Below are 15892 nucleotides of genomic sequence, written 5' to 3'. Positions count from 1 at the left end.
TTCAGTACGCTCGTTTTTAGACAGCACATTGTAAATAGGCCTGATACTTACAAACTGGTAAAGTTCTTCCAGGTAAGTCGTGTTGTAAAGCCAATGTGGGTATCCTATTTTGGTTCCCATTTTCACCAGCTGAAAAATGACAAATACGATGTTTTTACATTGTACAGCGCGTGTATAGGCCTTCAGCCGTATTCCTTGCTATCATATGTGCTAAAAATAAAGAACAAACATGTGCTGGCCCGCTTCAAAAGTTCAGTTTCACCAAAATGAACATATTGAAGGCACCACCAGGCTTTTCACCTATAAGATGTACTGGTATTCATAATTGTGGTGTAAAGGTGGCGATGTCACAAACTTTAAAAAGGAATGCGCAGTGCCTGTTAGTGCAATGCATAAATTCCGCAAAGTGAATCAAAGTTAAGCGTCTCACCTTCTCTTCTGCAGCTGCCCTGGTTACGTTATCCATCCATGTTGCGTTCTGAAGCGTTTCGTTGAAGACTTTCATGAGCCTTTTAGCAAGGTCTTCGACCTGAAACAGGCGAGTGAAATCACGAGTGGAAGCACAGAATTTTCTTATTGTCTTTATATTGGAAGCGTGCAGAAACGAGCATGAAAGGCATATGTAAGTTTATATACGTGTCTTCAGCGTTCCCTTCGTTTTCGCAATAAGAATACCTAATTTTCAGACGAATGTAAGCATGCAGTAGGTATAGATAAAATATTAGAATTTTTACATTTAACTTTAGATAGGCAGGGGATATTTTTATGAAGAGGATTAACATCTTCCCAAATTTTGTAAGCTGTAACGTAAGCTATTACCAGAAACGTTCACTGAATCGTTTTCCCTATATCACAGACCGCATCATATGTGCCGATGTTTTATAAAAGGGAATATTACATCATTCGATTTTCTCGCTCTAAGGCAGACATCAATTAACTTTTCATCCACATTAAGAAATTCGTGCAGCTCATACTAATTGCTTTTTCTATTTTACTGCAATTGACACAAAGAACACGCGCTGCCTGGAGATTTGCAATTACCTCTTTCTTGGCTTGTTCGCTAAACTTCTGCTCTACGTAGAGAAGGCCGACAATTTCGGGCATGAAGTTGTTCACGGTGCCAACACACTTATCCCACGTTGGCTTGTCTGTGACCACTCCCGAAATAGCTTTATTGAGCTCTAAAGAAGCATTTCGGAAACTTGCAGATACTTGCGCTCCGAAACCAAGCGTGACTTTCAAGCCAGCGTAATTGTACAGTGTGGTTCTGGAAAAAAAAAAGTTAAAATAGAGCGGTATTGTTAGGAAAGAAAATGGAATAGCTGTTCTCTGCTCTACAGGGCACAGTAATGTAACATACTGCAAGGTTATAAGTGTAAACCTGTAAAACCTTTAATTGATTTTGAATTTTCTGTAATTTATGTAGCAAACTCTGATGGTTGGGGCGGCATAACGTTAATTTAAACGAGTGGCATTGAAAGACGTTTTGGGACATAAACTTTATTGCCTTAAAAAAGCTTGCCGTCTCAATCATCCGATTCTGTAAGAGAGAAAAGTCGCTATGCGAAGCATCTTTAATAGACAAGAATGATTGCAACATGACGACGTTAATACGGAGTGCTTAGGGTTATACACATATGTTATGCTGAGGCATGCGAAAGGAAAGAAAAATAAAGAGCCTCTGCCCGTGCCACAAAGTATAACGGGCTATGGGTTATACACAGGGTGAACCAGCATAATGTAACCAAACGTCTAAACATACGGTCCCATAAAAGTCAAGTAAAAAAAAACTAAGAGCTGTTTACAGTCGCCTATCTTATTCTGGTATGTTATCTTCACCCATGTAATTTGTTAATCGTTAATAATTACCTAATGTTTTATATTTGCTTAAGGAAGAAAGTGTAAATCACCTCTACAGATAGATAGCCACGTTATTTCATAAACCTAGAATTTATTTGGCCTCAATTATTGGCCTTCAATAAAGGTGCAGTCACCGGCCGCTACCCTTAATCATTCGCCCCCTGCGCAACCACTGCAAAGACAAACGAATTTTGCTATGTGGACCGTGTCTCTGAAAGTGGCGCCGCTTTTATGAAGAAACTCTTTTTATGGAGCGAATTATTGCTTTTGGTCAATAAATCTATTTTGCGTAAACGCTACCCTGATAGGAACAGTGTATTTTGCAGGTTTTCGAGATTTACAGCTTTGACATAGACGCTGTGTTCCTAAGCCAATAATTAAATAATAAGCTCTATAGACTTCACTCTCACATACGTAATAATACTGCAGAACCAGAGAGGCGATTTTCAACAGCTCTTAGGTGCTTTCACTGGGCCAGGGAATTCAGATCACAAGCATTCAATATAATTATAACATGGTCCTCGGCCATTTAATCGTACCTATGATGTATTATGTATCAAAGGAGTGAGGCAAGGCTGCATACTGTCGCTCTGAATATTTAACCTATATGCAGAGTGCATCATGAGGAAGGCCGGTCCTGGGCGACTCTTCAGCTGGAGTGAAGATTGCTGGAAAACGTATCAACAACCTTAGATATGCGGATGATACCACTTGAATGGCAGAAAGTGAAGTGGAACTCAAGAGACTTCTGATGCGCGTACAAGAAGAGAGTGAGAAGTTTGGGTTTAAACTGAACATTAAAAAAAACATATCATGGCGTCTTGCCCTATCAAGTCCTGGAGCATCAAGGGGCAAGAAGTGGAAGCTGTGACAGATTTTCTCATGAAATGAGGAGACGCCTGCTTCTGATAAAAAGAGCCATGGTTAGCTTTGACCGCCTAGTAAAGATGAGAGACATTAGTCTGCCAACCAAGATCCGTATAAAACGTGGTATGGTCTTTCCAGTTGTGTTGTATGGATGCGAGAGTTGGACTGTGAAGAAAGCTGACCGCCGAAGAATTGACGCGTATGAATTGTGGTGCTGGCGGAGACTCCTGAGAGTTCCTTGGAATGCCAGAAGATCAAATCAGTCGATATTGTCGACTATAAACCCTGACTGCTCATTGGAGGGTCAAATTCTAAAGTTAAAGCTCAGCTACTTTGGTCATCTGATGAGAAGAGAGGAGTCGCTGGAGAAAGATTTGGTGTTGGGAAAGGTTGAGGGTCGCCGGCGAAAGGGTAGGCGGCGAACGCGATGGTTAGATGGCATCCTCGAGGCGCTGCAGATGAAGTTATGTGATGTTAGGAAGATATTAGAGACCGGAAAGCGTGGCGTGACATGGTCCACGGGGTCACGAAGAGTCGGACACGACTGAGAGACTGAACTGAACTGAACTGAACTGATGATGTATCAAATTGCTTACAACAAAGGAAATACTGAATGATAACAAAATGATGTAATGAGATCTTTACAGAGCAGAAAGCCACAATCGCTTTCATGCTTGCCAAAAATATTTGCAGTCAACTATACCAGTATACACGCTTTCCCTTTGGAGCTCCGAATACATTTTGCTGTTCCAAGTGAATGCAGCCCGTTGAAAATGTCTGTCGCATTGAGGCTTACCTTTTCGTTTCCCCTGATATTAAGGGACGCATTGGCAGTGTTTTTGAGGTATTCACCTTTGCCATACCAGTTTTAAACTCACATTTTAACAGCTTGACCGCTAATAACGTCCCCACGTGCATGGCTTGTAATTATTATGTTTTGCCCCCGTACATCATTTGAATGTGCCTTTGAGCTCGCGAGTAGAGGACTGCGGGACATAAGAGCTGGAACAATATACGAATTGTAAGTTCCGATTAAGCGGACAGATAGCCGCCGAGAAGGAGGAAGAGGAAGTGCTTTTGCAGACCAGCTGACTCAAAGTTAAGCCACCACCGCTCCGGTTCTTCTCGGTGCCGGTGCCCGCTACCAGTGCCTGAATCCTCGCTTAACGCTTGGTGGAGGTCGCGGGATTTATCTTCCATTTTCTCGTCCTGGAGCTCCGCAGCCGTCGAATTCCGTCCTCAATGACTGAGTCCAGCACAAACACCACCGGCCCCGCTCCCTCGGCCCCTTCTATTCCATGCACCGGGGTGCTTCAACAGCGGGACCTGCCGATCTTCAGCGGTACCGACGCTCAGGACGTCGAGGACCGGCTTTCTTCGTATGAACGCGTAAAGCACCCACAATAAGTGGGATGACATCCTGAAACTTAAAAACGTGATCTTTTACCTGACTCAAGTAGCAAAGTTGTGGTTCATAAATCATGAAGGTGACATTCCAACCTTGGCCTCGTTGAAATCCCGACTTGTGGATGTCTTGGGTATACCTGCGGTTCGCAAGCTTCGCGCCGAACACCGTTTGCGCGAGCGGGTGCAGCAGACGCCACATCATGATGTGCATCCATGAAGGCGTGTTCAACATTCTGATGGCAAAAGAACCCCGCACTGTAAGTGATGTTGTCACGATGTGTCAAAGTTACGACTACCTTCGTCGCCAACGCATCGTCCCTCGACAACCTGAACCTACGATCTCGGCTATGTCAGGTACCACTGTAAGCACCACACTTATTCAAGAAATTAAAGACTTCGTACGGGAAGACGTTGCACGGCAAATATCGCTAACTCCACACGTTGCGCATTAAAGCTCAAACCTCGCTCTGACCATATGCCAGGTTATTCAGGAACAAGTTGCCGACGCACTTCCGCCCCCTCGACAACCAAGTCTTCGTGCCGCTCCACTGACCGCTCCGCTCATTCATGCCGACGCTATTCCGACGTCCGGATCCACTCCACTGTCTTATGCTGAGGTTGCCGGAAGACCACCCCCTCCTACGCCTTTGCCATCATATGGTCCGCCTCAGCGCGCATTTTTCACTCAGCGCCGTGCGCCACCTATTCTACTCCATTGGCGCACATCTGACAACCGGCCCATTTGCTTTGCATGTGGTCTCCCTGGCCATGTTGCATGCCTGTGCAGCCGTCGCCCGAACCAGTACGCTTTCGATCAGAGCCCGGTTGCCTACGCACAACCGCCATCCCCACTCATTGCGCCACCTCAGCCCTCGTTCAACTTTGACCACTTCTCGCACGACCACCGCTCAACCTCTCCGCGTTTTCGCTCGCCGTCACCGATGCGTCGTCGCTCTACCTCGCCAATGCCGGAATACCACTAGACGCAGTTCCGCAGGCAAGAACTGTGCTTTCGTCGACAAGTGAAAGTCCTGCTTTGCCACCGAACAATTTAATCGAACTTACCATTGAAAATGTTTGTACTCTTGCGCTTGTAGATACTGGTGCTGCTGTGTCGGTTATTAACATTAGACTGTGCCGCTAGTTACGAAACGTTGTTCTGCCATATTCTGGGATCTTTTTGCGCACCGCCACTGCTCAACACGTCGAACCTCTCGGTACCTGCACGGCTCGAGTCACTATTCAGGATGTTCTCTATGTCATCAGTTTTATCGTTCTCCGTGACTGCTCCCACGACATTATTTTAGGATGGGACTTCTTGTGTCGAAATCGCGCTGTAATTCATTGCGCTCGTGCCGAAGTAGAGCTTTCACCGCTGTGCACCGCACCGACCGCCGCTAACATTCTTGGGGAAGCCAAATGACACAATGCCACGTTGCGGATGCTACTGATATCCCGCCTTCATCTGCTGCGATTGTGCCTATAAACTGTACCTCTTTACAAGACTGTACAGTTCTCTTCACCACATCTTCCCTTTTCGTCTCGCGACACTGTCTTCCCCTCCCCTGCACCGTCCTTAGCGTACGAAGCGGCCGCACCGAACTCGCCATTAGTAATGATTCGTTCTATACACTCACGTTGCAACGTAGCAGTGTGTTGGGCATGCCGAGCCTGTTCGATCAGAAGATTTTGTGACCGTCCCGCCGCTTCTCTCCACCTGCGCTTGCACAATCTCCGACACCATCAGTGCCCTTAGCCCACCTCGTTCCTCGTCTTCTTCGTCGCCTCTGGCGGTCTTCGACAATGCCATCGGCAGTGCTCTCGCTCCAGGTTAACGCGCCTAGCTCCTCGACTTGCTAAACCGATTCCGAGCTTCCTTTGACATCCAGCAGCTATCCTTGGGTCGTACATCAACTGTTGCCCTCCACATCTATACCGGTACGCACGCCCCATCGCGCCAACGTCCTTATCGTGTATCAGCCTCAGAGCGGCGCATTATTGATGAGAAAGTCGACTAGATGCTCAGTAAGGATGTCATTCAACCTTCCAGTAGCCCTTGGGCGTCCCCGGTCGTTTTAGCAAGAAGAAAGACAGGTCTACTCGAGTCTGTGTGGACTACCACCGCCTTAATGCACTCACATGAAAAGATGTCTATCCGCTACCACGCATAGACGACGTGCTGGACACTTTGCATGAAGCAGAATTTTTCTCTTCAATCGATTTACGTTCTGGCTACTGGCAAGTTCCAATGGCTGAGGACGATGGCCCGAAGACAGCTTTTGTCACCCCGACGGGCTTAATGAGTTCAACGTCATGCCGTTTGGCCTGTGTAACCCGCCCGCCACCTTTGAACGCATGATGGACAATATTCTCCGCAGTTTGAAGTGGCACACATATCTCTGCTACTTGAATGATATCGTCGCATTTTCATCAGACTTCGCGACCCAACTAACTCGCCTTGAAACTGTCTTGCAATGTCTTAGCGATGCCGGTCTGCAGCTCAATCTGAAAAAGTGCCATTTCCCCGATCACCATCTCACTATTTAGGGCATTCAGTGTCCAAGAATGGCATCCTTCCGGATCCGTCTAAACTCCGCGCTGTCGCTGAGTTCCCGAAGCCGACATCTATCAAGCAATTACGCAGCTTTATAGGCTTATGCTCCTATTTTAGGTGTTTCGTTCGGACCTTTGCGACTATCATTGCCCCTCTGACGCGACTTCTCGGCGCTCACAAAGGGTTTTCTGCCTGGTCGTCGGCTTGCGATACTGCTTTCACGAAATTGCGCACGATATTACCTCACCCCCCGTATTGCGCCATTTTGACCCGGCTGCTCCTATCGAAGTGCACACCGATGCCAGCGGCACCGGCCTCGGCGCAGCCTAGCGATTAGAGGCCTCGGCGCCTCGGCCTCACGAAAACCCGGTGTTGATGAATACGTTGTGGCGTACGCAAGTCGAACGTTGACCAAGGCCGAGACCAACTACTCGGTGACAGAAAAGGAATGCTTGGCTATTGTTTGGGCGCTTCAGAAAGTTCGGCCATACTTGTATGGGCGCCCTTGCGATGTTGTTACAGACCACCACGATTTGTGCTGGTTGTCTTCATTAAAAGACCCCACCGGCCGTCTCGCCCGCTGGTCGCCTAGACTGCAAGAGTATGATATACGAGTTATCTATCGTGCAGGGCGCAAGCACTCCGACGCAGACGCTTTATCTCGCTCGCGGGTGCCTCCTGACGCTCCGTTGTCCTATGCCTACAGCTCCGCCTTGTCTTCCCTGTCCATCGACGACATGCCATCAGAACAGCGCAAGGATCCGTGGCTAACATCACTAATCGATCTTCTAACTCGTTACTTCCACCGGCTCCTTGCGCCCTTCGTCGTCAAGCGCAGCATTTCGCCCTTCGTGACCGTCTCCTCTATCGACGCAATTATATGCCAGATGGACTAAGTGGCTGCTAGTCGTTAACCTCGCCAACTTCATAGTGATATCTGCGCATCTTATCATAACGATCCACAGTGTGGTCATGTGGGTGCATTTAAGAATTATGAACGGTTGCGACAGCGCTTCTACTGGCGCGGTATGTATACCTTCGTCAGTAAGTATGTGCGTTCGTGCATCGATTGCCAGCGTCGCAAGCCACCTCCTCTCCATCAGCCGGCTCCAGTACAGCATCATCCGTGCACATACCGACCATTCGATCGTGTTGGCATCGATTTGTATGGACCTCTGCCTTATTCACCTGCAGGGAATCGCTGGATCACCGTGGCCGTCGATCACCTTACTCGCTACGCGGAGACAGCAGCACTTCAGGATGCCACCGGGCCCAATATTGCGTCCTTTCTTCTTCATCATTTCATTCTGCGGCACGGGGCCCCTCGTGAACTTCTAAATGATCGAGGCAAATCTTTCATATCCGAGGTTGTCGAAGCGCTCCTACGTGAATGTCAGACCATCCACCAGCGCGTACCACCCTCAAACTAACGGCCTCAGAGAGCGCTTCAACCGCACACTCGGTAACATGATGTCCAAGTACATCGCCTCCGACCACTCCGATTGGGACAAGATTCTCCCATTTATAACCTATGCGTACAACACCGCCGTTCAAGCAACTACCCGATTCTCGCCATTTTTTCTGCTGTACGGGCGTGAACCTTCGTCTCCACTCGACACCATCCTCCCCTACCGTCCTGATATCTCAGAGTATACATCACTTTCAGCAGCTGCTAGGCACGCTGAAGAATTTCGCAAGCTGGCTCGCCCATTTACTTCGGACGAGCAAGCCCAGAAGAAAGTGCACAGTGACAGCAGCCACTCTGTCCTCCAATTTTCTCCCGGTTCTCACGTTTGGCTTTGGGACCCTTCGACACCACCCGGTCTGACGAGCACGTTTACTTCCAAGTACCACGGATCCTATCTAGTACTCCAACAGACTTTTCCCGTCAATTACCTAGTTGAACCGCTAGCCGCTTCTACCCACCTTCGCCGCCGTGGGTGTGAGATTGTTCACGTCGACCGCTTAAAACCGTATTACGATCCGGCTATCATTTCGTCTCCTTAAGTCACCAGGATGGCTCCTCTTTTCTGCGGGGGCCAGATTGTAAAGAAGTTCCGATTAAGCGGACATATAGACGAGAAAGAGGAAGAGGAAGCGCTTTTGCGGACCAGCTGACTCAAAGTTAAGCCACCACCGCTCCGGCTCTTTTCGCTACAGGTGCCCGCTACCAGTGCCTGGATCCCTGCTTAACAGAACGATGGCCATTCGCCTGTAGAGTTCAGCTGCTAGGGGCGCATGCTATAACGACAGGGCAGACTGCTAGACTGCACATTTTTTGACTCACCTTTGCCCTAGTCCTTTCTCATCATCACACTAGTATGTACGTCTCGCTATAGCATCCTGGTTCATTTCGCTTTCACACACCGCCATTCTGATACTCAAAGTACAATAGACTTTGCCGTTGCCTGCTGCTTCTTCATCTATTTATTTTTATCCGTAAACGACTACGACCTTCATTGAACATATTTTTATAGACCATAATCTGTTAAGAGCTTGAACGTACTCAATAAAAGTTTCTTTAAACACTTACGGGTCAGCAGTACATCGAAGAAAATAATCTAGTTTCTGGTAGTAATTCAAGGCGTACAATTCTACTGTTTCATTGTCACTTAGCGTGATATTTGCCTTGGTGATTTCTTTCTGTAGTAAATCGAGGAGTGGAATCTGCCAAAAACGGAACAACAAATAGTGAGATTTATACAGGCTACAAACACTCAGCAGCCTTAAGAACTGTGCCGAACAAAATGTAGCTTGGTTTGGTTTGGTTTGTGGGGTTTAACGTCCCAAAGCGACTAAGACTATGAGAGACGCCGTAGTGGAGGACTCCGGAAATTTCGACCACCTGAGGTTCTTTAACGTGCACTGACATCGTACAGCACAGAGGTAGTAGTTTAGTTTACTTTAGGGGGTTTAACGTTACAAAGCGACTAAGGCTAGACTAACGCCATAGTAGAGGGCTTCAGAAAGTTCGGCCACTTCGGGTTTTTGACGTGCACTCTCATCTCATATCACACGTACGCCTTGCTTTTCGCCTCAATCGAAGAAAGATTGATGATGGTTTAGCTTGAGTAAACCTACTGTGTAAGCGAAATCTCATTACTCATGGTTACACGTGGCAAAGCTCTTTATTTACACATCGGTTGGTTCTTTGGCTATTGTGGATCTGAAAAGCGAGCGCATGCACAGCGGATTTTCGCAGCTGCGAGAAGAGCACGGCGTGTGCGCAGTGAGATGTGTAGTTTTAGATGACGTCAGGCATGGCGATGCGAGAGGAGCGCCAATGGCGGCGCGGGCTGCATGTTTGTTGCTCGGCGTGAATGGTTGTCATGGCAACGGCGCATGTGAAGCTGTGGCCCCCGGCATTCCAATGGCCTTGGCATTAAATGGCGTAATTACCTTTCGCTTCAAAACGACTGCACAACCGGGATTCGATCCCGTATCCTTGTGCACAGTAGTCGAGTGTCTTAACAACTGCAGGATCGCGGCTAAGCCAAGTAGTAATCGTTCATTTCTATGCTTACTTTACGTTAAATGAGCTAGTGTCTGTGGTGTCTGCAAAGCTTCGACCTCCCGTAGACCCGGATGATCGCACTGCGTACGACTTGAGAGGCACCGCACAATTTGCTTCGGAGTGCACCTTCGAGACCTCTGGCTTCAGCTGTTGTATGCCTGCCTAGGCGGGAGTGTGCGTTCTCCGACTGGCGAGCATCCCACAAGTAGGAGCACAAGGCTGTGTTTGGCACCGAACGGGCAGATGGCGCATCTAGGAGTTCAAAAATTTTCAGCAGCGCTCATTACCAATGACGTCTTGTGGGGCGAGTGGGTTCATGACTCGAAAACAACACAAGAAAAGGACACATGTGATACCCTTTTCTTTCTGTGTTTTCTTTGAGCCGTAGTGGTTTTCAAATTATTCCCTACGTTACTGCAGCTGAAGGAATAGCAGTGGCCGATTACAGTCGTCTCCACACAGGGCGAGGGGGAGCCAGTGGCAACGCTCATGCCATGAACATTACTGCGTAGGCTAGCAATGATGATTTCTCAGACCATACTTTAATGCACTAAATAACTAGCGTTGAAGTCGTCAACCACCGCAGACACCTCCGGGGCAACAAGGCGTAGATATCTCCTCTCGTTTTTCTCCTGAGCGCCGTGACAGTTAACTGTTCCGCCGTGCCTCTGCCTCCTTTGTTACCTTCTTTTATTCGTTCAAATATTTTGTTTTATATTTCTTAATAAGTACACAATATTTGATTGCCAGTGCTATTGTTTTTTTTTTGACATTCATATAAGCGAAAGCGTTACAACCCAGAATACACGGTTCATCTTACAGCACTCGTTTGTACCCGTAAAGATTACCGCGAGTAGGACAACCCGGAATTGTTTGTAGTTAAATACGTAAGAATTACAGGTCTGCGCCTAAGTATCCTTATGAGCGGAAATTGCGCCGTCATTATCATCTATATTATTATCCTAAGGCTAGATGAGGAAAAGAACATTGTTTTCCATGACACCGACGTGGAGTAGAGGCATGCGCGCTCCACTGCGGATAGGAGGGATGGTGGCTAGATTCCACGTGATGGCATGTGTTTCTTCCTAGTTAATAGCGAGAAGGATGTTTTCGGGTTGGGTTTTCTGCTCACACTTTGTTAACACCACGTGTTAGGCTAAAAAAATGCTTTCGTCTTAATCTTTTCGACATTGGGGTTAGAAATGAAGCCTTCCGCCCTAAAGGCTGGCGCGCAATGCCGCGAGGGGCCGTTGGTTTTATTCCTGTTAACGGGTCATTTATTGAACGGGTTCTAGCACGTGTAACTTTCTAGCTTGTGTTTACGACTCGTACTGCTGATGCAGTAATGATAATTGTTGTGTACAACGGGCGAGCGTGGTGGTAGCGTCTACGCAGCAATGATGACAGATTTTGAAGCACTGAAGCATTGCGAGAAATCGAGACAAATGAAATCTGGAATGAAATTAAACTACTTCTTGCTGTCCAAGTATTTCCGGTCTGGTGTGCACCAATGCAGGACATAAAAATGCTGCAGTGAATTTGTGAGCAATTGCACCGAAACTGTGCCTCACAAAGACTGATACTTTGGCATTCTGCCACGTAGCCAGTCTTAGCTGCCTCTGTCGAATTTTATATTTGCAGTGGACAAGATATATGAGAGAATGGTTGGCTCGGCACGGAGGCAAATGTTGAAGCCCTGACTATCCAAGACGACGTATGCTGCTTGCGCCATCAGCGAGCGCTCGCTTCACAATTGTACTATTTTGTGAAACAGCGAAAGGTACCTCTTCTCAGGCGAATCTTTGTAGCCATGTTATCATTGACTCGAAATCGAAAATTTTGTTATGCGCTTTTTCATCTTCGTTCGGATATGTCACCGTTGGTAACATTCCAGGAAAATATTGATAAACAGTTGATAGTGTGATAGGGTCACAGCACTGAGTGGCAGCCCTGAATATCGGCAACATGGACTAGCATTCGGATATTCTGGTTAGCGCACAACGAAGACGCACACAGAAGGTAGGACGATAGCTGGCAAGCTAGTCCGGTCCCCCAACCTTTTGTGTGCGTCTTCCTTGTGCGCTAGCCACAATATTCGAATCTAGCAAGCAACTAACCGAATGAAGAGCCTTGCCTGGACTAGCGAAATGAATAAATCTCTTTTTCGGCTAGTTGGTTCATTATGGCCCGCAAACATTGAGCGCGAATGAGGTACCTAAAGGCAAAATGAAGTGAAAGGAAAAACCGCTGTCACCTTTCCTGTCACTTCTTTTCACCTTCCAGTTACTTCATCCGGACTGATTATCATCCGGACTTGGATTATCCAGCTAGTAGTCCTGAAGTTAGCTGCCACCAGCATAACTTTTGGCGCGGAATACTCATCAGCTAGCTCCTGCAAATTATTATGTTTTATAATTGCACCCTCTCTTTCTTTGTAATAAAATTACCTCCGGTGATATGAAATAAAATTTAGGGGCGCCTTGCTCCATCAAAAAAGATATGAATGAATGAATGAATGAATGAGATCTCCCTTGATAAACAAGTTGCATTCTCATACTGACCTCCCAGCATGTACGGCTTTGAATGGCACATAAAATTTACCTACGCTCGTGAAATTCTCTTGCAGATCGGCGATGGTGGTTCTGTTGTAAATTTGCATTATGTCGCGTCTCTCTTCAGGAGGTGCCGTCATCTGCAAGAAAGGCGGCTTATTTGAAATCTGGGACGCAGTTATGTTCTTTGATTCATGCAAAGGCGGAGGTACATCTCCAGAGCTTCTCTTCTACTTTGCAGTTTTGTGTGCACATGCAAAATAAATGGCGGCTGGATGCAGCGAACGCCATGTATGAATAATCACGATGAAGGCTAATGTTCCCCAAACACCATATGACTGCCTCCAAGCTCGCATTAGTAAAATGATTGGCTTATATCGGATATTCCCGATAATTTACGCAAAAGCTAAAATAATATAACATTTCAAGTACATAAAAGCAACCAGCTGCGTGCAGCTACTAGCTGTCTCGAGTTCCACAGACATTTTTTATAATACGCGGATTGGCGATTTAGGTAATTTTTCTGAATTACTAAATGTTCACTTTGGAGACAGAGTATCTTCAAAACCCTTGACTACGTTATTCGCGATAAAGAGTTCAACGTGAACTGTTTTATCTGCACTCGAAACAAAGCCCGCGAACTGCAAAAGAAATCATCGCGCAACTAGTGCATTCGAACCCCACGATTTTCCTGCTCTCAGCTGTGGTCTCAGCAAACAGAACCAGCTTCCATGGCCAGGTTCATCGTCAGGCCAATATGTCAAAGAGGGTTACTATACCAATCGACGCATGTGACGGTGCGAGCTGCCGCCACCGCGGCAAGCGTCTTGCCACCGTCGCCAACATACCGTCCTGCCGCTGCAACGGGGCCTTCGATCAAGTCCTGGCCGCTGCTACATTCGCTCGCTCTAACCACGCTTGAGAGCAGCACAATCGTGATACGCGAATGCGCTATTTTCAGATAATTTTGTGTGTTTCGCGGTCTTTTCTTGGAGTGCGGAAAAAGACACGCGTGGGATATTCCTTACTGCGATTAATAAAATAGAGTTACTGAAGGTTCCCTATAATTTCACCAATCCCATTTATGTTTTAAGTGAATATTCAGTAATTTAGCTTTATAAATACTATTCATAGCATATGAAATTGGATCTAGGACACAAGACGACTGTCAGCTGCATGCAAATTTTTCCCTCGCATTCCTCCAATAATGTTTACCCACGGCCAAAGATAGCTGGAAACTCCGGTTAAAAACAATTTCTTAGCTTCTTTTGACTAGATGCTTACAGGAAGCATTCAGGCTACTATGCATAACGATTATAGAAAGAGATAGTCGAGACAGTCTCTATCGCACTTTACGTCACTGCATCGCAGCAATTGTACCACCTTGCTCTAATGAGACAGCTTGATTTACAAGAGCTGAGGATCAGAGTCAACTGAAAACAACGTAAGCATTGATTTGACATCTGCTGATGAAATTAATCGGTAAGAAACTCGGGAGAGGAATCGTAGCTCGTGCCCGCGCCCGGAGGCGTGAAACATATTGGCAGAACTGAAAAATTATAAGAACAGAAGTACGCTGAGTAAAGCTCGGAGTGGCAGTTTGAGAAGAAAAGAGACGTTTTCCACAGTTAGGAACGTGTCGGAACCCTTAGGTTATAACTTCCAAAGAAACTCGGGCTATGAGGGGCATTGTAGGGAAAGGCTCCGAAACTTTCGACTACCTGGCGTCTTTTAACTGAACATTGCAAAGTACACGGGCGTCTTCCTTTTAGCCTCTATCGAAAGGCGACCGCTTCAGGCAGGGTCTAATCCGCATACTGGGGTTCAACAGACTAACGATCCAACATGAGCCACCACATCAGGAAGTGGTAAGAAAATGTGTCTGAGGAATAGGTGCATATCCAGAACAATTGAGCTAAACAGCTGCGAAGAAAATGACGTAGAGCGCCTTTGGCAGTAACTTTTGGGTGACGAGTACTAAATGAGCTGTACGATACCATGGCTTGAAAGTGAAGGAAATAATAAGGCCTAAATGTAAATTGAACAAAGATAATATAAATTTGAAGAGTAAAACAATGGGTGTAACGTTGGGGTAGCGAGAAGACACGAGTTAATTATGTACTGTTCGTTATAAGGAAGGGAATGCTCGCATTGGGAGACGTTTAAATTAGGTTATTAAATTCATTATCTATCAGAGCAAGGTCTTCTTTTAGGAACGAAAGAAAAAACAAAGGCACGCGTTTCCGTACTTACGTTGGCCAACTGCCCTTCGAAGTTTACAATTTCTTGGGAAAGTCGAGCCAGATCTTCTTCAGTGATTTCGGGTCTCATGAATTTGAGTGCCGTTTCGATGAGATACTTGTAGGCCTTAATTATTTCCTTGTTTTCGTCTTTCTCAGGGTGTATGAGCTGGTTTCGGCCCACTGTGCCGAACGATAACTGATCGAGCTGGGAAAAGTAAAATCATGAGTCAGTCTTTGCACATGAAAATACGCTGTCAATACAAATTTTTATTTTTGAAGCTATAGGTAAAGGGCTTGTTCGCCAGAAAGTCTGGCTTCAGCGTCATCGCGGTCGGCTGGTGTTGTGAGCGAAAAACTACAATTATGTTGCCAATAGGTGGGGCAGGCAGCTGACATAACCAACAGAAGCTTTTAAGATTTGCGAGTTTTAAAAAAGACAACATGAAAACAGAAATTTAGAAGGAGCTGCTTACTCGGCTTGGTCTTTTCATGTGGGACGGGGAAACAAGAATCAACCTTCCAGTGTCCTTGGATACCGAGTCAAGCACCCTAATCATAGGCAGTGCTGACACGTTCACACCATCTGCTTACAGCAGGGCTTTAATGTCGGCTGGTAACCTAAGCTAACGCGTCGTACGCTAACTACGGAGCTTAAGTTTCCCTTACAGATTTTAAGGCAAAAGCGTCCTTCGCACTGCAACCTAAAAAATATCTATAATGGGAAACAAACCACTATCTCTCCAATCTTCAGCCGTGCGCGCAAACCACTGCTCCACACTGGGCTCGTAAAAACAGACCACATAATACTAACGATGACAATGTCGCTGTAGTTAGTTATAATAACAATGGTGACAGTAGCGATGACAGTTAGCGTGAATTGAAATTATGTTGACAA

At 46.5% G+C, this 15892-nt stretch overlaps 1 protein-coding gene across 1 annotated transcript in view; it reads right to left on the bottom strand.

Annotated features, from left to right (window-relative positions):
* Positions 1-15892, bottom strand: part of LOC146176786 (neprilysin-1-like) — a 76852-nt gene that overhangs the window by 40878 nt on the left and 20082 nt on the right. Inside the window, exons 5-10 of the mRNA XM_084581388.1 lie at positions 15008-15202; positions 12808-12894; positions 9222-9355; positions 1042-1267; positions 431-529; positions 52-129 (exon numbers count right to left, since the gene is read on the bottom strand). Of these exons, the coding sequence (XP_084437514.1) occupies positions 52-129; positions 431-529; positions 1042-1267; positions 9222-9355; positions 12808-12894; positions 15008-15202 (819 nt within the window). The remainder of the gene's footprint in view (positions 1-51; positions 130-430; positions 530-1041; positions 1268-9221; positions 9356-12807; positions 12895-15007; positions 15203-15892) is intronic.

Source organism: Amblyomma maculatum, chromosome 10 (genome assembly GCF_055883805.1).
Source record: "Amblyomma maculatum isolate TAMU_Amacu chromosome 10, ASM5588380v1, whole genome shotgun sequence".
Taxonomy (NCBI): domain Eukaryota; kingdom Metazoa; phylum Arthropoda; class Arachnida; order Ixodida; family Ixodidae; genus Amblyomma; species Amblyomma maculatum.
Note: the sequence above shows the minus strand (reverse complement) of the source record. Positions and strands in the feature narration are given on the sequence as shown.